Source organism: Heteronotia binoei, chromosome 2 (genome assembly GCF_032191835.1).
Source record: "Heteronotia binoei isolate CCM8104 ecotype False Entrance Well chromosome 2, APGP_CSIRO_Hbin_v1, whole genome shotgun sequence".
In the NCBI taxonomy this organism is placed as follows: domain Eukaryota; kingdom Metazoa; phylum Chordata; class Lepidosauria; order Squamata; family Gekkonidae; genus Heteronotia; species Heteronotia binoei.
The window spans coordinates 80,269,462-80,290,348 of record NC_083224.1 but is presented as its reverse complement, the minus strand read 5'-3'; the positions used below and the strand labels follow the sequence as shown (position 1 = coordinate 80,290,348).

The 20,887-nt window shown below is 44.9% G+C and overlaps 1 protein-coding gene across 1 annotated transcript in view; it reads right to left on the bottom strand.

The window, feature by feature from the left end:
- Positions 1–5,092: 5,092 nt before the first annotated feature.
- Positions 5,093–20,887, bottom strand: part of LOC132566412 (chitinase-3-like protein 1) — a 45,008-nt gene continuing 29,213 nt past the window's right edge. The window contains exons 9-10 of the mRNA XM_060231423.1: positions 11,215–11,331; positions 5,093–5,299 (exon numbers count right to left, since the gene is read on the bottom strand). Of these exons, the coding sequence (XP_060087406.1) occupies positions 5,159–5,299; positions 11,215–11,331 (258 nt within the window). The 3' untranslated portion in view covers positions 5,093–5,158. The remainder of the gene's footprint in view (positions 5,300–11,214; positions 11,332–20,887) is intronic.

The following is a 20,887-nucleotide window of genomic DNA, read 5'->3' as shown; positions in this document are numbered from 1 at the left end:
TTCTCCTTTGTGACTTACTTTTTAACTTGATATGTATTTCTTGCAAACACTTTCAATATTTAAAGGAATACTTTGGAGGAAATTATGGATACCTAATTCTTACTGTGAATTCATAAATATCAAACATCATTACTCATTAAGGTATGCTCAAATCTCACTCCTGTAGATTCTAGTCTTTATTCATTCATCCATAACAAGTCATACTCTAACATGAAACTGGTTCAGAACTAGATTTAAATTAAAAAGACCTGTGTCTCATTCACATTCTGGTGTCACTATGTTCCAAATCATCGTTTTTAAAATTAAGGCTAGAGGAGAATGAGGGGTATGATGAAACCTTGAATATCCAGTTCATCATATATGCAGAGAGTAAGTATAGATTTTTCTATAATGAAACAAATCTAAATGATAAGATTTCAGGTGGAATGTGTGCTCAAAGCACACATTTCAACAATGATTTTAACTTTCTGTATACTACTTTGGCCTAATCATTGTTTTCCTCCCCTCCTAAAATTTAGATAAGGGTGGGATCCAAGTGTTATAAGCATAAATCCTTTCTTCCTGCACGGCAGCATGAGGAGGCAATTTTCACCTATTAATCCATGCTATTCCAGAGAGTCCCCATGTGCTACATCAAGGAGTGAGGAAAGTGGCAAATATTTATTTTTATTTTATTTAATAGGCTTATATTCTGTCTTTTCCTGTAAATGGCCTCAAGGCAGATCACAACATATAAAAATAACAATAAAAACCTACATATCAAAGTTAAAACACCAATTTAAAATTAACAGTAAAAACAATAAAAAAACCGCACCACCGGCAGACAGGGCACAGCACATCAATAACTAGTTGTAGGCCCACCTTAAACGATGGTAATAACAATAGGATAACACTGTAATAAAGCATGATGTCACCACAAGGGAGGCCAAATGATGGAATAATAGGACGCCCGCTGCCTCAACCATAGGCCCGGTGGAACAGTTCCATCTTGCAGGCCTTACGAAATGGCAATAATTCAGGTAGGGCCCGGATCTCCACAGGGAGCTGATTCCACCAGGCAGGGGCCAGGACTGAAAAGACCCTGGCCCTGGTTGAGGCAAGTCGGACGTCCTTAGGGTCAGGGGTGGTTAGGAGGTATTGCGTAGCCTATCGCAACGACCTCTGGGGTGTATATGGGAAAAGGCAGTCCCTCAGGTATGTAGGTCCCAGACTGTGTAAGGCTTTAAATGTCAGTACCAAAACCTTGAAGCGGATCCAGTACTCAATAGGTAGACAGTGCAGTTGGCGCAGCACTGGCTGAATGCTTGCCTATAAAGGCAATGAAGTTAACAGCCATGCTGCCACGTTCTGCACTAGTTGGAGTTTCCGGATCAGCCGCAAGGGTAAGCCCGCATAGAGCAAGTTACAGTAATCCAACCTGGAAGTGACCGTTGCATGGATCACAGTAGCTAAATCCTGGGGGGATAGGTAGGACGCCAGCTGCCTGGCCTGCCGAAGGTGGTGAAAGGCAGATCGAGCAACTGCTGTGACCTGGGCCTCTGTGGTAAGTGAGGCATCCAGTATCACTCCACATCCAGTATCAGTATCATGGAACTGATGACAGGGACAGATTAATAATATCAACCAGAGGGCTCCAGACTTCAGCACCATCTGCTTTAACAAGCCAGGATGGGCATGGGTCTAGAGGACAAGTGGTAGGCTTCACTGCAGCCAAGATCCTGTCCACATCTTCCAGAGAAAGCCAGCTGAAGTGGTCCAAAGAGGAGCCCAAGGACGGACAACGGCCTTCCAGTTCACGTGCTGTATCAACTGTGACTGGAAGATCTTGGCGGAGAGCCAAGATTTTGTCTGCGAAATAAGTCGCAAAAGCCTCACAGCCAATATCCAATTCCCTAACCTTTTGGTTGCCTATCGGCACTGTAGTTAATGATTGAATTGTCCTAAACAATTGGGCTGGGCGCGATTTCGCAGACACAATGGAGGCTGCATAGAATTCCTTCTTAGCAGACTTCACTGCCTTCTCATAGAACTTCATAAACATTCTGTAAGAAGTTCTTGACTCCTTGTTGTAAGAGCACCTCCACACTCACTCTAGCTGTCTAAGTTGCCGTTTCATCCTCTGCAGCTCCAGGGTATATCATGGAGCCTCTTTGGTATGGCAGCGCAGAGGGCGCCGGGGGGTGATGTCATCGATGGCTGTAGTGCCTCTACCTAAAAATTTGGTGCCTCTACCTAAACAAACCCCAGCCCTCCCAGAGCCTATGGGAATCATTCATGGAGGTGCATGGTGGCTGTGGGGGTGGGGCTTCCCCCGCCGGTCAGCTGGCTGGGGGAGGGGGGAATCCTGTAAAACTGGGGGATCCCCCACTGGGACCTGGGGATTGGGAAGCTTGTTCCAGACTAATTACTATCAGCTGCCAATGAGAAGTGTTGCCTTGTGAAATTGACCTAGACTTGCTTTGAATTGAGCTGTGGTTCCAGAAAAAATTAATCTCTTTTGTTGGACGAAGAATTGTATTCAAAACCATATATTACCAGAAACATATCACAAACAATTCATTTTCTAGATGAGAAACTCTGGCACCTTTATATAAGTTTTTATGTATAAATTGTTATTTTTGTACCAGTGGACTATACATGGAATTTATTGTAATTTGTATCTTCAGACATGTAGTGTATATTTCTGTGTATGTAGGTTCATGATATAAGTGCAAAGTGATCAATTTTTAGGAGTAAACAAAAATAAGCACTATAGTGAACTAGTATTATTTGTGAGTAATAGTATAATAATATAATAGTTATATGTGTTGGCAGATTTAACACTTTCAACACGGTTTTCCCCTAGTCTCCACTCATACCCATAGGAACTTTACTGAACATTCTTCAAGCTAATGGAATCTCCTAAATTATTTTTACCCATTATATTAAAAATCACATTTCCTATTCAGAGGAAATTGAGCACATTCAAAATTCATTTTTCCCCCCTGCCAAGCACCCTTTCCACAATCTGAGAATTATTTGGGAGGAATGCTCTGAGACCAAAGATAGGCCCAAGGTGAACTGAAATTATAACAGCACCTTCCAAAAAAACAGTGCTGAACTGGATCAGTAAATGAGATAATTTATCAAGGATCAAAAGAAAACTGTAGCATTGTGAGAAAAATCTAGAGAAATCTAGTTCATGGAGCCTTTAGAATTATCAGTTCTTTGGTCATAAAAACAGAGAGGCAACAGAATTGACCAGCGCCTCCAGTGAAACCACACAGTAGAAAGCAAATCTCCATGATATCTTTGTCCTTGGAATCTCCCAGCAAACATTTTACTAAAAACCCAAGATAAGATGTAATATCAAAGACCTTGTGGTTATGGTAGCAGTGCTAAAGTAACCCCCATGAGCAGAGAGTACATGACACTTATCTAGATCTAATAATGGCATTAGACAAGTGATAGTGAAAATCGGTTTTGCCATTTAATGAACTGCTGAGTACAGAGCTGGACATTCATAACTCATTTGCATTTGATTGCCAAGGAAAGCAGTGGGTCTTCCTTCTACTGTTACTTGTTAAAGTAAAAAAACTTGTTGAATATTGTGCAGAGCATGTCCTGTGGCATAACAGATGAAGTGTGAGGTTGAAAGACTTTCAGGATCTGAGCAAAGACAAATCAAGAGAAAATTTCTGAAAAGTGTACAGTCTTATGTTCAGGGCTTTTTTTGTAGCAGGAACTCCTTTGCATATTAGGCCACAGACCCCTGATATAGCCAATCCTCCTGGAGCTTACAGTAGGCCCTGTACTAAGATCCCTGTAAGCTCCAGGAGGATTGGCTACATCAGAGGTGTGTGGCCTCATATACAAAGGAGTTCCTGCTACAAAAAAGCCCTGCGTTATATTAAACGAGAAGAGTAGACTGAGAAGAGGCATGACATGAAGCACATGATACAGCTGAAATTAAAATTCAATTGCTGCTACTCTTTGCATAGATACTTTAAGGAATAAGGGAAGAATGTAGCAAAGTTTTGAGGAGGGAATAATACAGTGAGATAAATGAGAAATCAAAAGTCCTTGGATGGAAGGGGAGTTTCAAGCCTTGGGGAGGGGGCAGCATAAGAAAATAGACTGAGAGCAAGAGATAGGGTTGCCAAGTCCAATTCAAGAAATATCTGGGGACTTTGGGGATGGAACCAGGAGACTTTGGGGGTGGATCCAGGAGACATTAGGGGTGGAGCCAAGATCAAGGCTGTGACAAGCATAACTGAACTCCAAAGGGAGTTCTGGCCATCACATTTAAAGGGACAGCACACCTTTTCAATTCCTTCCATAGGAAATAATGAAAGATAGGGGCACCTTCTTTTGGGGCTCATAGAATTGGACCCCCTGGTCCAATATTTTTGAAACTTGGGGGGTATTTTGGGGAGAGGCACTAGATGCTGTACTGAAAATTTGGTGCCTCTACCCAAAAAAACAGCCCCCCCCAGAACCCCAGATACCCGCAGATCAATTCTCCATGATTTTCTATGGGAATAAATCTCCATAGGGAATAATAGAATTCCCAGCAGACATTTTCCTCCCCTCCCCCTGCTTTCTGACGACCCTGAAGCGGGGGGAGGGTCTCCAAACTGGAGGATCCCCTGCCCCCACCTGGGGATTGGCAACCCTAGCAAGAGAAGATGTGGGGAAAGCTGCTTTTCAGTGACGTTTCACTGAAGAAGTTACTGTCAGTGAGGCTAATGGATACAAGCTGCCTGGATGGTAGCACATCTTATCCACATACCTTAAGAAAATATATGAAAAGCAGCACTGCTAGTTTCTGGCAGCAAAGCAGCCTACATAACTTGTGTTTGGACAGAACATTACACCATTGGTACTGAACTGGGGCAGTGTATTTGAGACTGGTGTTGCTTGATTGTGTGGAAATGCTTTGCACCCTTTCATATGCAACCCTGGCAGGCAGATACCACATATGTATGGACCAGTGCAAGGAGTGTAAAAAACAACCCTGCAAACAAGATTGCAAGTTGCAACCAAAGGTTTAAGAGAAAGAAAATGGAGTAGTTTGTACATAAAGAAATGGCACTTTTAAGCTAATAAGAGGAGGGGAGCAGATGTATCATGTTGCCTTCGGTGATCTCTTGATATATTATGCTGTGGTTACAATTCTTCAGTTCTTTTTATTCAGCTCTTCTTTCACAACTGCAGTTAGTGGATAGTTTCCTTCGTTACAGGCAGAACCTGAAAAATCATCTAAGTCAAGTGCCCAAATCATGATGCCTCCCAAATTGTTTGCCTTCATATATTGAACCTGAAAAGAGAAAGAGGAACAAAATTAAACAGCCATAACAAATACGAAATTACACAGAACTCTGTCTCCCCCCACCCATGTTTATCAGTCTGCACTTCAGTTAAGGGGTTGGATCTCGTGCAAAATTTCTGCTTCTTCTACACCTCTTGTGCAATCAAAAACACAAGAAAAAGGCCAAAGTAAATGCTTGCCATGCATCAAGCTCATTGTATTTTGACTTGCATTTCGTCTTCTGTAAGATCTTGTACAATGAATTCCAGGGTGCTAAAATATATAGTAAGAAAGTGCTCAGCATTGTACAAGGGCTTGCACAAGCGGAATGGCACTATGTCAGTTTATGTTTCCGCTTGCACATTTCAGGATCCCAGCCTGGGTGTCCAAAGTGAGTTATTATTAGTGCTACTTTTTGTTTTAGATATTGACCCTTGCAGACTCAGGTAAAAGCCTTGGAGTTATACTGAATTCAGCTTTATTACCAGAGAAGTAGGTTAATACAATTGCAAAAAAAGACTTTCTACCAACTCAGCCTGTAAAATGGCCTCAGTTTGTAAGATTAACCTCAGTTTGGCTTACCTGGCCAGCCACCTGGATTCATTCCATAGTAATATCTAGACCATGACCAAGTCCTGAAACTATCTTGGTTGATTGGTTTCTGAAGCCTTTGATCTAATTCTTATAGTAGCTATTCTGATATTTAGCAAACTTTTAAAATGTATTAGTTCCATAATGTGAATATCTAGATTCTGAATTGTGTTTATATGTGTATTACATGTTTGTATTGAATCTAGCCTGAGTAAGTCCAACAAGCTGTTGAGTTTTATGAATTGTAATTTTGGGTGTATGTGTGTACTATAGGGGTTCCCATTCTTGTTGAGCCTGTGGGCCAATTTGGAATTCTGAAGATGGCAAATGGGCATCACCACAAAGTGCCTGCCACCACAGGAAATGGCACAATGGCTATGATATGGTGCTACAGCCAATCAACAAACATGGAGAGGTTGCAAGACAAGCATCTTGCTGTGATGGAAGCAGCTGTTTCTAAATGTAGACACAAAGTAATGCCCTCTGGTTTCTTTTGAGGCATCTTTTACTCTGAAGAAGAAAACTAGGATTAGCTACTTGCTCTTGGGAAGAGAAGCTTTGTCAGAGAAGCAAATTTATTTATTTATTTATTGGTTTGTTTGTTTGTTTATTTATTTACTTATATTTATTTTATTTTATTTTATTTATTTCCTGCCCTCCCCACCAAAGGCAGGCTCAGGGTGGCTCGCAGATTGGGGTCAAGCAATGACCAAACAAGATAAAACAGCGATAAAACATAAAAACAATTATTAAAACATCAGTATCAATAGGTGCTAGTACAGTAGTTCATACAACAGTTAAAATTTTGATGGTAGCAATATAACTGGATTATTGGTATTAGATATTCCAAAGGGACCCCAGATCGCTATAATGTGGTGAAAAATCCAGAGTGATGTTTAAATTTCTGGTTTATGGGCCTAATCCGCTGCTGTAGAAGTTACCATTATAGGAAAGCATGGTGGAAGAGTGCTGTTTTACAGGCCCTGCGGAACTGTGAAAGCTCTCGCAGGGTCCTAACCTCCTCCGGCAACTCATTCCACCAGCTCGGTGCAGCAATGGAAAAGACGCTGGCTCTAGTTGACTGAAGCCTAACTTCCCTGATGCTGGGAACTGTCAACAGGTTTTGAGACACAGACCGAAGTGCTTGCTGGGGCACATATGGGGAAAGGCAGTCCCTAAGGTATGCAGGACCCTGGACATATAGAGCTTTAAAGGTTAAAACCAGCACCTTGAAGTGAATCTGGTACATTATTGGTAGCCAGTACAGCGCTTTCAGCACAGGCTGAATGTGTTCCTGTAAAGGAACTACCATTAACAGCCTGGTGGTGGCATTCTGCACTAGCTGGAGTCACCGGATTTGGGACAAGGGTAGCCCCATATAGAGGGCATTACAGTAATCCAGCCTCGAGGTGACCATAGCATGGATCACAGTTGCCAAGTTGTCGAGTTCGAGAAAGGGGACCAACTGCCTCACCATCTGTAGATGGTAGAAAGCTGACTTGGCAGTGGCAGATACTTGGGCCTCCATTGTTAGAGAGGGATCCAAGAGCACCCCTAAGCTTTTAACTTTGGGTGCCAGCATAAACTGCGCTCCATTAAGGGTCAGTAAATGGACCTCTGGTCCCGGACCGTGATGGCTTAGATACAGGATCTCTGCCTTTGTCGGATTTAATTTCAGCCTACTCAGCTTGAGCCACCCCATCACAGCTTGTAGCACCATGGACAGATCATATGGGGTGGAGTCAGATTGACCACCCATCATTAGATAGAGCTGGGTGTCATCTGCATACTGGTGACAACCCAGCCCATGCCTCAGGTCAACCTGGGTGAGGGGGCGCATGTAGATGTTAAATAACATCAGGGAAAGAACCGCTCCCTGCGGCACACCACAGATAAGTGAGTGTCGTTGGGATAGTTCATCCCCAACCGCCACCCTCTGTCCCTGACCCTGGAGAAAGAAGGAAAGCCACTTCAAGGCCATCCCCTGAATCCCAGCGTCAGCGAGGTGATGAGTCATCAGCAGATGACTGACCGTGCAGAACGCCGCCGACAGGTCCAATAGCATCAGCACCACCAAGCCACCTCTATCCAGGTGCCTCTGGAGGTCATCTGTGAGGGTGACCAGAACCATCTCCGTCCCATGACCTAGAGAAAAGCTGGAATGATGTGGGTTAATCACGGAAGCGTCATCCAGAAAACTCTGAAGCTGTACCGCCACTGCTCTTTCAATAATCTTGCCTAAAAACGGCAAGTTAGACACTGGCTGGTAGTTTGCCAATTCAGCCAGGTCCAGGGATGGCTTTTTTAGAAGGGGACAAACCACAGCCTCCTTAAGAGGTTAGGGGAAGGTTCCTTGAAGAAGGGACTTATTGACGATTTCCTGCAGGGGAGCCAGTAGCTCCTCCCGGTTGGCTTTTATTAGCCAGGAGGGGCACAGATCCAACCTGCAGGTAGTTGGGCATGCAGTGGAGAGTACTCTGTCAACTTCCTCCAAGCTGAGTGGAGTGAAATAATCCAAAACCTAACTAGAAGACGTGCTTGGAGCCTTGAGTTCATTTACGCTTTCCATGGTGGCCGGGAGGTTACGACAGAGTGACAAAGACTTTATCTACAAAGAAGTTCGCAAAAGCCTCACAGCCAATATCCAATTCTCTAGCATTTGGTATACCCAACGGAAGGGTAGTTAAAGAGGGAATTGTCCTAAACAATTGTGCTGGGTGCGAATTCGCAGACACAATCATAGTCATAAGATATATTTTCTTAGCGGCCTTGACTGCCACCTCATAGGTTCTCATATACGACCTATAAGCTGTTCTTGTCACTTCATCATGGGCTCGCCACCACTGCCTCTCTAGCTGTCTGAGTCTCTGTTTCATCTGCCATAGCCCTGGAAAATACCAGGGTGCCAGCTTTGCACGGGAGTACAGAGGACGCCTGGGAGTGATCTCATTGATGGCTGTGGTAAGTCTGTTATACCAGGTCTCCACTAGCTCATCTAGAGAATCATCAAGGGGTCAAGGGGCCCAGAGAGCCATCTGGAACCGCATAGGGTCCATTTGGTTGCATGGGCGAGCTAAAATATGCTTGCTGCCCACACAGGATTGAAGCGGAATATTCAAACGGGCCTTCAGGGCACAGTGGTCCGACCACGGCACTGCATCAGCAGTAATATGGTCCACTGTCATTCCCGCCGCAAAGATCAAAGCCAAAATGTGTCTGGCCTGATGAGTGGGAGTTGTTACATATTGAGAGAGTCCCAGCACTGCCATGGATGACACCAGCTTCGATGCCAATGTGGAGCCCACATCATCGGCATGGACATTGAAGTCACCCAGAACCAAAACTCTAGGGTGCTCCAATGCCCAGCCTGCTATGGCCTCCATAAGGGCCGGCAGGGCATTGGCTGGTGCAGAGGGCGATCAGTACACCAGCCAAATAGCCAAACTCTCTTGCGCCTCAACCACCATGCCGGCACATTCAATACCGGTGATTCTTGGGGCTGGTAGTGCCCGGAAGGAGTAAGCCTCCTGGATGAACATCACTGCTCCCCACCCCCATTCGCTAGTCCATGATTGGTGAAGGACCGAGAATCCGGGGGAGCTACTTGGGAGAGAGCAACTGTCTCACCGTCTTGCACCCAGGTCTCAGTCACGCAAGCCAGGTCCATATTCTGCTCTAGCAGGAAATCACGCAAGACAGAGGTCTTATTATTAATTGACCTGACATTGTACAACACCAATGTCAGAGGCAAATGTTCCAACTTGGCCCCACTGCTTGCAACTGTTGGGATGGGATGCAGGCTGGAAGGAGGTCGAGCGTTCTGCTATTTTGGCTTCCTTCCCTTATATAAACGCCTGTTCCCACTGCTATACTTTCCCCTCCCCAGGAACACCGGGATCCCCAGCTCAGTCATCATCTCATGCTAGGGTATGTATAAAATATACAAACGCTTCTAACCTGGTAGTATAGGGCTTCACTAACCTGTTTAATACCCAATTTAGTCTAAACTAGTCAAATAATAAATTCCTGCCTACTAAATTAATTATGCCCCTTATATAGCCAATTAAACAGAACCTCCAAATAGTGCTGTGATAGTTCCCCTCAATTTCAGAAGTATACCTAATTAATCAGCACTTTCTAATGATCTAATTTAGCAGCCAATTTCCATTAGGAAAACAAAGAGAGAGTGCAAATCTATTTCCTTATCTACAAAATTAAATAATCCCTCCCCATTGCCAATTAATCTAAAAATAAACAATTTAGTACAAGAAATATACACCTCTATCAATTAAAAGTATACTAATTAATTAGCATCACTCATCCAATTAATTTAGTAGCCAATACAGTGATATAATAATTACTTTAAAATTAATTCTAATTAGACTTAAATAAAGTGCCATGCGAATTTATCAAGTTAGCAGCAGATGGTAGGTATCAGAGTCCAAGTTAGCAGCAGTTGTTAATAGTGGAGTCCAATTTCCAGATCCAGCAACTTGGCAACAGAGTAGCTGGGGAAGTCGGGCATTTATCTAGAGTCTTTAAGTGCAGATGATGTAAAGTGCAGATAATATACATACATTCTGGGTGCAAAAGAAAACAAGTTCTCATCAACTCATGTAGCAGTTTGGGCAGTTTGTTAAACCATGCATGGCTCAACCGGCAACAGTTCATCCGATGTAATAGGGGACCTTCCCTTCTTTCATATGTCTATAGGGGACCTTCCCTTCTTTCAAATGTGTATAAGGAAGTCCATTGCTGATGCCATCATGCCCAGCAGTTCCACATGTGTGAGGGGGGGGGGGAGATTTCACTGGTGTACAATATGTATACAGAGTCAGCCCTGCCACTAGGCAAACTAGGCGATTGCCTAGGACACCAGCCTTCTGGGGTTGCCAAATTGGGCACCCCCCATGTGACTTGGTGACATCAGTGCACCCCCCCCCCCAGAAGTTAGTCTTGCCTAGGGTGCCAGACAGTCTAGGGCTGGCTCTGTATGTATATCATGACAACTTTTACATATGGGCTGATAGCAAAAATGGCTGTGCTGGAATGGCTTGTTAAGCAAAGAGAAGTGAAGATAATTCTAAACAGGCCTATATAATCCCAGTTCTTGGTAGAAATTCATACCACTGTAAACAACAGTTTATAGCTTTGGTGAATGGCCCATAACATATACGAAAATATCACGAGAATATGTAGTATGGAAAGTTATCCATAGGTTAACAAGTAAATATTATTTAAAAATGGATTCCATGTGCTAATCATATTTTAAATTCAGTTACAAGTCACATTTCTTAACAAACAAGTTGGAAACAACTCTTTTCAATACTTGCCTTGCCCCGAACACTTGTTATATCTTCATATCCTACCCACTGATTCCCTTTGTGAGAGTAGGGGACTGCCTGCTCATCAATTCTTTCCTTCTTGGCACCATGATTAAACTCACAGATCTGGCAGGAATAATAAAAATTAAAAAGTATGCATGTATATTATAAATCATGCTTTACTGTCTGTATTAGAGAAAGGCATGAACCATAAAAAGAGATTGAGGGGGGATATGATTGCTCTCTTTAAATATCTGAAAGGCTGGAGACGACATACGCAGTTCCAAAGGAGAGACGGAAATTATGATTTACTAAAGCTTTTGCAAGAAGAAGAGACTGTGTGTAGACCTTATCGTTTCCAGTAGAATGGATGAATTTGCCAAGGGGAGAAGGCACAGATTGTGCCAAGAAGATCAAAACTTGGAAGGCTTTTAAGAAGAAGGGATTATAAATTCTGTTTTTATATTTGGTCAATAGCAATATAATAAAAGGGAACTGATATATGACTTTGAAATGGAAAACTGGATCTTTAGAATTCGGATTTTTTTCCCCCTGTTGATATTTTTATCTATGGAGCCTATATTCTTCAATCCAAATAGAGCAATCTAGTAGAAATTGTGGTATAGTGATTGTATGATTTTCTCCTTAGGCAAAAAATAAATATGCATGGGAGATGAGGCTGTTATTGTTTACCAAACCTCTTATTTTTAAAGTAATATGATACCTGGAGACATAGTCTCCAAAAATTATTAAATAATTTTGATTATTCAACTTAGATAAATATTTGATTAGGGTCAATTTACATTAAGGTAGACAGCATAGGTATTTTATAATCTTAAAGATCTGCTCCTGATTTCTAATTTTGGAATTCGAAATTGACAAAGTAATGCATCTTTTATTTTTCTCTTCTGCTGGAAGCAAATAAGTTAGTATTATGGATAAAGAGTGTATATTCATCTTCCCTTTTTCCGCTTATTCTTAATATTGTTAAAATCAACCAGTTAGTTTTTTTCTCTTATTTGTCTCTTTGCTTTCTCTTTTGTATAGCTTAGAGCTATACCATGGGGGCACGAGGAGCAGTGTTCCCTCTCTAAGCTATGGAGTCTTGTGAGCAAAAATCCCTCTTTGTGAGCTGCTGGCATGAAAGTGGCGAGCTCCGGCATCAATGAGTTTGCTCGGGGGCCATTTTTGCCTGAGCCGGGTGTGAGCTGGAGGCTAAAGAAATGTGAGCTGTGGAAGGTGGCTAGGCGAGAGCCGCCGCTCGGCCAGGTGGGCCAGCGCTGCCTGCTTGGGGCGTGAGAGAACCTCTGCCTTCCCTGCCTCCCGTGCCGTGCTGTCCCTCCCCGACTCCCGTTGTTGACGAGCGAGTGAGCGAAGGAGTGGAGTGAGGCATGTGCCGGGAGGCTCCCCGTGTGGAGGCCCAGGGCTGGGGGGCTTGTGACGAGTGGCGGTGGCGCTGAGGCGAGGCAAGGCTGAGGGGAAGGTGCCCCTAACCATTATTTCCTATGGAGGGAAGGGATTTAAAAGATGTGCGGTCCCTTTAAATGTGATGGTCAGAACTCCCTTGAAGTTCAATTATGTTTGTCACACCCTTGCTCCTGGCTCTGCCCCAATGTCTCCTGGCTCCACCCCCAAAGTCCCCAGATATTTTTTGAATTGGACTTGGCAACCCTAATGCTATGAACCATAATTAATACAATCCTAATTTTCCTGGTTTGTGCCCATCCCTAGTTTGATTCTACTGTTTATTCATTTTATTTTTTTTAATTTACTTTAAATTTCTATCCCTCTCTTTCTGCAAGCGGACTCAGGCTGGCTAACATTCATATTTGCAAGTTAAAACTAATAAAACATAGTTACAATTTAAAATCATTTCGTGGTGCTGTACCACTGCAATACAGGCGAGTTCTTTTCTGATGGTGATCACATAGTAACTCTATAATGATGTGGGGTGGCAGTTCTTTCCCGGCTAGATATCAAAGGCCTGTTGTAACAAGTTGGTCTTACAGGCCCCGCAGAAAGTAGAAAGATCCCGCAAGGCCCTTATAGCCTCCGGGAGAGCATTCCACAGTTCTGGTGCTGCCACAGAGAAGGCTCTAGCCCGTGTCAAATGCAACCTAGCCTCCTTTGGTCCAGGGATGGACAGTAGATTTTTTTTGTCCCTGAATGCAGTGCTCTCTGGGGAACATGTGGAGAAAGGTGGTCCTGCAGATAGACAGGCCCCTGACCATAGAGGGCTGGAATAGCCAGCTCTCTAGGGCTATTGATGAGATTGCACCTCGACGCCCTCTGCAACCTCGGACTAGGCTGGCTCCGTGGTATAACCTGGAATTATGCCAGCTGAAACAGGGTCTCAGACGGCTAGAGAGGCAATGATGGTGTACTAGCGATGAAGCGACTAGAGCATCTTATAGGGATTTTATGAGGTCCTATGAGATGGCAGTCAAAGTCGCAAAGAAAACGTACTTTGCGGCTAAGATTGCGTCTGCAAATTTGCACCCGGCACAATTGTTTAAGATAATTCGGAATCTCACTACATTGCCACAAGGCAAACCAAACGTTAAGGAATTAGAGATAGGCTGTGAGGCTTTTGTGAAATTTTTTGCAGACAAAGTCCAATCGCTCCGCCATGACTGCCCTGCCATGTTGGACACAGTATGTAAACTCGAAGCTCCGTGCCTGTCTTCTGGTTTGATCCTGGATCGTTTCGACCCCCTCAGCTTGGAGGAAGTTGACAGAATCCTCTCTGCTGCACGCTCAACAACTTGTGATCTGGACCCATGCCCCTCCTGGCTAATTAAAGCTTGCCAGGAGGAGCTAAGATGTCCTATACGAGACATCATAAATAGATCTCTTTCGGAGGGTCTTTTTCCAACCCCTCTGAAAGAGGCAGTGGTCTTCCCCCTTCTGAAAAAGGCTACATCAGATCTGGCCGAATTGGCGCATTACCGGCCGGTCTCAAACTTGCCCTTTTTGGGCAAAGTTATTGAGAGGGCTGTAGCGTTGCAGTTGCAGAGCTTTCTGGATGACGCTTCCACCTTAGATACTTTTCAGTCCGGCTTCCGCCCGGGCCATGGGACAGAGACAGGTGTTGCAAGCCGTGGCTGATTGGATTAAGCTGAGTGGGCTGAAACTGAATCCAGCGAAGACAGAGGTCCTTTGTCTAGGTCGCGGCAGTCTGGAAAGAGGGATCTCCCTTCCAGCTTTTGACGGGGTGCCATTGGTACCAGTGTGCAAGGTCAGGAGCTTGGGAGTGCTGCTGGAGTCTTCCTTGACAATGGAGACCCAGATAGCAGCCACTGCCAAATCCACCTTTTTCCATCTTAGGTGGGCGAGGCAGTTGGCCCCCTTCCTGGAATGCCGTGACCTGGCAACAGTGATCCATGCGACAGTCACTTCGAGGTTAGACTACTGTAATGCCCTCTACATGGGGCTGCCCCTGTACCGAACTTGGAAACTGCAGCTAGTGCAGAATGCAGCGACCAGACTGCTAGTGGGACTACCTCAGTGGGAACATGTGCGGCCTAGGCTGTGGGAACTGCACTGGCTGCCAATTGTCTACCGAGTTCGTTACAAGGTGCTGGTTATTACCTTTAAAGCCCTATATGGCTGAGGACCTGCCTACCTTAGGGACCGCCTCTCTCCATATGTTCCCCAGAGAGCACTGCGTTCCATCTCACAAAATCTTTTGGAAATCTCTGGGCCCAAGGAGGCCAAATTAAAAACAACCAGAGAGCAGGCCTTCTCTTTAAAGGCACCCCAATGGTGGAATCAGCTACCAGAAGAGGTGCAGGCCCTACGGGATCTTAATCAGTTCCGTAGGGCTTGCAAAACCGCCCTCTTCCAACTAGCCTTTTAAGATGAACCTGGAATTAATATCAAGCCATCTTGTATATACTGCGATTGTAGCACCATTATATTGTTTTTAGATTGATGATTTTAATGTTAACTTATATATTGTATAATTTATACTGCTCTGTTTATTGATTGTATTACTTTATTGTTATACCATGATATTTTATATCATGCTTTGTAAGCCACCCTGAGCCTGCTTTGGCGGGGAGGGCGGGGTATAAATAAAAACTTATTATTATTATTGAAATGGACTGTGATAAGTGGGGACCTGCAATTCTCATGGGGAGTCGCCACCCCCATTGCTGCTGATTCCCATGTTACTTGCATGGGGAGGGTTACAGGAAGAATCTCAAATTCCCAGCATTGCCAAGCCTGGTATAGCTACTAATGAACTTGGGGTCTCCTGGTGCTGCTGCAAGAGAGTGATTGCTGCTGATTGCTTAGGAGTGCCTCTGCTCCACCCTCTTTGCATTTTAAGCTGCGCCTTGCCAAAGGCAAGAGCTAAAGGGCTCTTGGCCTGTGGCTCTTCGCCTAGGGGCTCCCTAAGGACCAGGAACCCAGATCCCTGATTTCCTTGTTCTCCCAATAAGGTAAGTTGACCCTCCAGAAGGGGAGCCACTTAAACAGCATTTAAAGAGGACTGAGTGTCACATGTACGACTATCTGCCCAAAGGCAGAAGTCTTGGGTGTGTGCTCGATGCAAGGAGCTCCTGGTCCTCAGGGAACAAGTTCGTACCCTTGAGGCTGAGGTGACTGCCCTGGAGAAGCAGAGACGGTCAGTTAGGCACTTGCGGAAGACTCTCGGGGGCGTATTAGATGAGCCCCGCTCTGAACGTAGCAGCCCCATTGCTGCCAAAGAGCGTGAGGGTCGAGAGGGAACAGGGCACCGTGCTGAGGATAAGGGGAATGCGCCCTCAGAAGGGACCTCTTCTTCGGTTGGTGAGCGGGAATCCTTTCACGCCAAGGAACCATCCCTGGGCAGGGGGAGAGGGGTTTTATTGGTAGTTGGTGATTCGCTCCTTAGGCAAGTAGATAGCTGGCTGGTGAAACCGCGTACTGACCGTATGGTGACTTGCCTGCCTGGTGCGAAGGTAGCGGACATTACGCGTGTAGTAGATAGGCTGATAGACAGTGCTGGGGAGGAGTCTGTGGTCGTGGTGCATGTCGGCACCAACAATGTGGGGAAATGCAGTTGTGAGGTCCTGGAGGAAAAATTTAGGCTGCTAGGCGGGAGACTTAAGGCCAGGACCTCCAAGGTAGCTTTCTCAGAAGTGCTACCTGTTCCACGTGCAGGGCAGAAGAGACAGGCACAAATTAGAAGCCTCGGGCTTCCAGTCGCGAGGGATGCTGTGAGCAGACGCGTGTAACTCGAGCTCCGAGCGGCAGTTGCAACTTTTGGGCTATATGAGCAGATAAGCGAGTTTTTCCTTTTTTTTTTTTTCCCTCTCACTCAAACAGTGTGGCAGTTCTTGGGGAAGCCTTTGAGGTCCTGCTTTATTTTGCCTGACTTTGCTGGTCTCACGCAGAGTTAAAGAAGGTGGATGCTTTCTATCTTGCTTCCCTCCCCCCGCCCCTTAATTACCTAGCTGCAGATTTATGTCTCCTAATCCTCAGCAGAAAAGAAAGAAAGATATGCGTGGGAGACGGGGGGCGGAGGAGGAAGATTCCTTGAGTGGGGATGAGCCTTCGTCGGCAGAGGGGTCGTCAGGAAGACCCCCCCATGGAGAAACTAGAGGGAAAGATAGACGCTCTCGCGGGCAATTTGCTTCAGCTGTCGGCGCGTATGGATAAGCTTGACAAGCTGCAAGTTTTAGAGAGCCTCCCTACTCAACTCACCCAACAGCTACAGCAACTGACTTTGCAGTTACAACAAATGCAAAAGGCCACAAATGAAGCTTTAAATAAAATTCAGCTTTGTGAAGGCAAAATTGCCTCAGTCGAACAATCAGTGGCCCAGCAAGCTGTTGCTCTTAAAGAGACAGGGGGAGAAGTGCAGGCACTGCGAGAGAAAATTGACACCCTGGAGGCTGAAACGCGTCATTGTAACTTACGGCTGGTGGGTTTGACAGACTTGCCAGCTCAGTCCCCCTCTGAGCTGATTTCTTTTGTGGCTGGCCTCTCCTGGCAGATACTCCAACTCCCTGAGGATTTTGCTCTGGACATTGCTGATGTTCTTCACATGGCGAGACCAGGACAGCAGGGGTTAACAAGAGTCATTCTCTTGATTTCTTTTGTCTGCGCTACTACTCGAGACTTTGTTTTGAAAATGTTTCGGGAGATTGCAATGAGTAGCGGAATAACTTGGCAAGGGAGTGCAGCGCATCTCGCCTTATATCCTGATTATCCTCTATCTGTAATTCAGAGGAGACGGGCATATAAAACCGCAAAAGACCTAGCTAAACAGCTGAATTTAGAAGCTTTCATCTTGTTCCCTGCAACTTTGGTCATGATTCAGCATGGGAAACGTAAAGCATTCTACTCCCCTCAGAGTGCGGAAGAATTTTTGAGAACCTTACAACTGCCAGCTGCTGTGAACCCATCAAGGTCACAAGGAGGGAATGCAAGGTCCATGGAGACTTAATCATGTTTGGGCCGCTGATGTCTGCTGCTCCAAAGGAAAAAGGAGAAAGAGAAAGAAAGGAAAGAAATACACTGGATGGTCGCTTAATCTGCAACCATTTGCTTAGTCTCTTCTCTTTTTTGTATTTTTTTTCTTTTTTTGGTTGCAAGGGGGTTCTGATGGTCTTGGCTCTCTCCTCTTAGACTGTTCCATCCCAATGCAATCTACTTTTTCTATGCAGTTGGGCGTGTTTGTTCTTGTATCTACTACCCATAATTATCTGGTTTTTTTTGTTGTTGTTTTTTGGGAGGCCTCCCCGTGCCGCCTTGCTTTGTTATCCAGAGTTTTTTTTTTATTCTTTTTTTCTGGAGTGAGCCTTTTTGTCCCTCTTCTCTCTCCCCTTGCCCAATAAACTCCAATTGCATTAAAGATATATGGCACTCATTGGATTACTGCAGCTACTCCGGAGAAATTTATTATTAGTTTAAGTACTGTTGCTTGGACTGACCTACACAGCACTTATTCACCAATGCATTGTATATCGGTTATACTGTAGCTGAGCTGTATCCAGTGTTGTGTTTGACTCTTTTTACTTTAACAAGTGGGCTGGGGGGGAGGGGGGGAGTTTCTGCTTGATGGGATGGGGAACAAGGTCTCGTTTGATTGATTGCTTGATTAGGCATGTGCATGCAAGGGTGACAGTCTATGTCTATAATTTATGCGTAATAGCTATATAGACTCCAGTGTGTTTTCTCTAATTTTTTATGTGTTTGGATTTAGTTCCCAATGTAGCAAGTGCAGGTTCATGCCGCTCGGGCTCTGCTAAGTATCCCGTGACCAATTGGAAGCCAGGAAGTTTGGGTGGGGGTTGTATGCTCCTTGGGGTTCGGAGCGTATTATTTTGTGGGTCTCATTATAGGGTGTAGTATGCCTATTCTTATTTACCATTTGATGCCTGGCTGTCAACCCCCGGCCGGGCGCCCACGGACCAAGGCGCAGGATGCCATTTAAGGTATTGACATTCAATGCACGTGGCCTCCGTGACCCCCCAAAAAGAGCCATGATCCTTGGTGCATGTGAGATACGAGCTGCTGATATTGTCATGATGCAAGAGACCCACATTCTTGAAGACGAAGCCGGCTGGTTGGCAAAGTATCGTGGTGACCAGGCTTTCTGGCGGGTTTCGAACAAAATGCTCATGGCGTAGCCATAATTATCCAGGCTAAGATGAGGTGGGCAAAGATCTCGGAGTTCCCCGATCCTCAAGGTCAATATATTGTGCTCTTAGGGGAAGCCCAGGGGGTGAGAACGGCACTGATTAATATCTATGGCTCGAATAACGACAATCCTCATACTTTTAACAAAGTGGCTGCTATTCTTGCGAATCTGGACCATGATAATATTATCTTAGGTGGTGACTTCAATACTACTCTGGATGGCAAGATGGATTGTATGGATGCGACTGAACAATCCTTGAGATCACGGTCGGCCGCCTTGGCCCTGATGAAGGAATTTGGGGTGGTGGACATGTGGCGGGAGCAACATAAAGACTTGAAAGCCTACACCTTTTGCTCTCACATCCACCAGACCCTTGCAAGATTAGATTATTTATACTCCGATGTGTGCGTTCATCGGCAATTTATCCCTCCACTCTTTCTGACCATCACATGGTGCTTATGGAAGTGGACAACTTGCTACACATAGATAAGTCCCCAGTGTGGTACTTTAATAACTCTTTAATAAACGATGAGGCTTTTTGTGCACAAATGGAAGCAGAAATTCAACTTTTTTTGCCACTAATAAGGGTTCCGTTCAACATTATTTGACTGTATGGGAGGCTTTTAAAACAACGATTAGGGGAACAATTATCGCTTATTCTGCTGCAAAACAAAAGGAAAAATGCCGCACTGAGGCGAATCTTGAGTCCAGACTTTGGGCCCTATGGGATGCACAGTTCCAAAGCCCTTCAGAGGTGCAATTTAGGCAGATTTAACAAATAAATTTTCAACTTAATATGCTCAGGTCAAACAAGGCTGAACTTGCTTGTGCTCGCATAAAACAACAGCAATGGGAATTCGGAGAGAGACAAGGCAGGGTTTTGGCATCCAAGCTTAAAGCCCTGCAAGAGCAGAGATGGATCACTCAAATTGTGAACCAACATGACAAGCCTCACATCTCTTCTGTCGGGATTGCTGAATGCTTCCGTCAATTCTACCAGACTTTATATCAAGGACATACTGCGGTGGACCCGTCAGTTCAGGAATCTTTTTTGTGCTCCCTGGGTCTTCTGCAGTTGTGTGAGGAAGCAAAAGAACTTTTGGGAGCTCCGCTGAGACTTGAGGAAGTGAATAAGGTGACCCACAGACTTAAAACTATTTCTTTGCCGGGCCCTGACTGGTTCTCTCCGATGTGGTACATCTGGTTTGCAGATAAACTTGCTCTGAAGTTGTTGGCTACATACCAAGCGATTTTTGATCAGGGCATGTCATCAAGCTATTTTAATGAAGCCTGGATTACTTTAATTCTGAAGTCTGGGAAAGATCCACACCTCTGCACCAGTTACCGCCCTATATCACTTCTAAACATCGACAATAAGATTTTGATGGCTATATTGGCTAAGCGTCTTCAAAGAGTCATCGCCTTGGTGGTCGACCCTTCCCAAACCGGTTTTATCCAAGGACGTTCTGGTGCAGATAATATCCGGCTCATTACAGACTTGGCTGCGATCCACGCTCAGAAAGATGACGTCACCCTCCTTATTTCTCTAGACGCAGAGAAGGCCTTCGATCGGGTTGACAGATCCTTCTTGCAGATGGTATCGAAACATATGGGTCTCCCAAAAGACTTCCTTCATTGGACGTGCCTGATCTACAAGTCTGCTACGTCAAGAGTGCAGGTGAACGGTCACCTTTCGGCATCAATTAACCTTCGGTGCGGCACCAGACAGGGGTGCCCGCTATCCCCTCTTCTCTTTGATCTTTGTTTGGAGCCATTCGCTAGGGCAGTTCGACTAAATGACAATATCCATGGCATGAGCTACCAATCACAGACATTTAAGATTTTGTTATATGCCGATGACGCCATGCTCACCATTATGCAGCTGGAAATATCGATACCGGCGATTATTCAACTGGCAAATTATTTTGGCAGGTTGTCCGGTTATAAAATTAATTGGCAAAAATCAGAAATTTTACAGATCGGGGGCGAAGTAGCACTGATGGGAGACATTGGGCAGTTCTCAGTTCAAGAGGCTTTTATTATGTATTT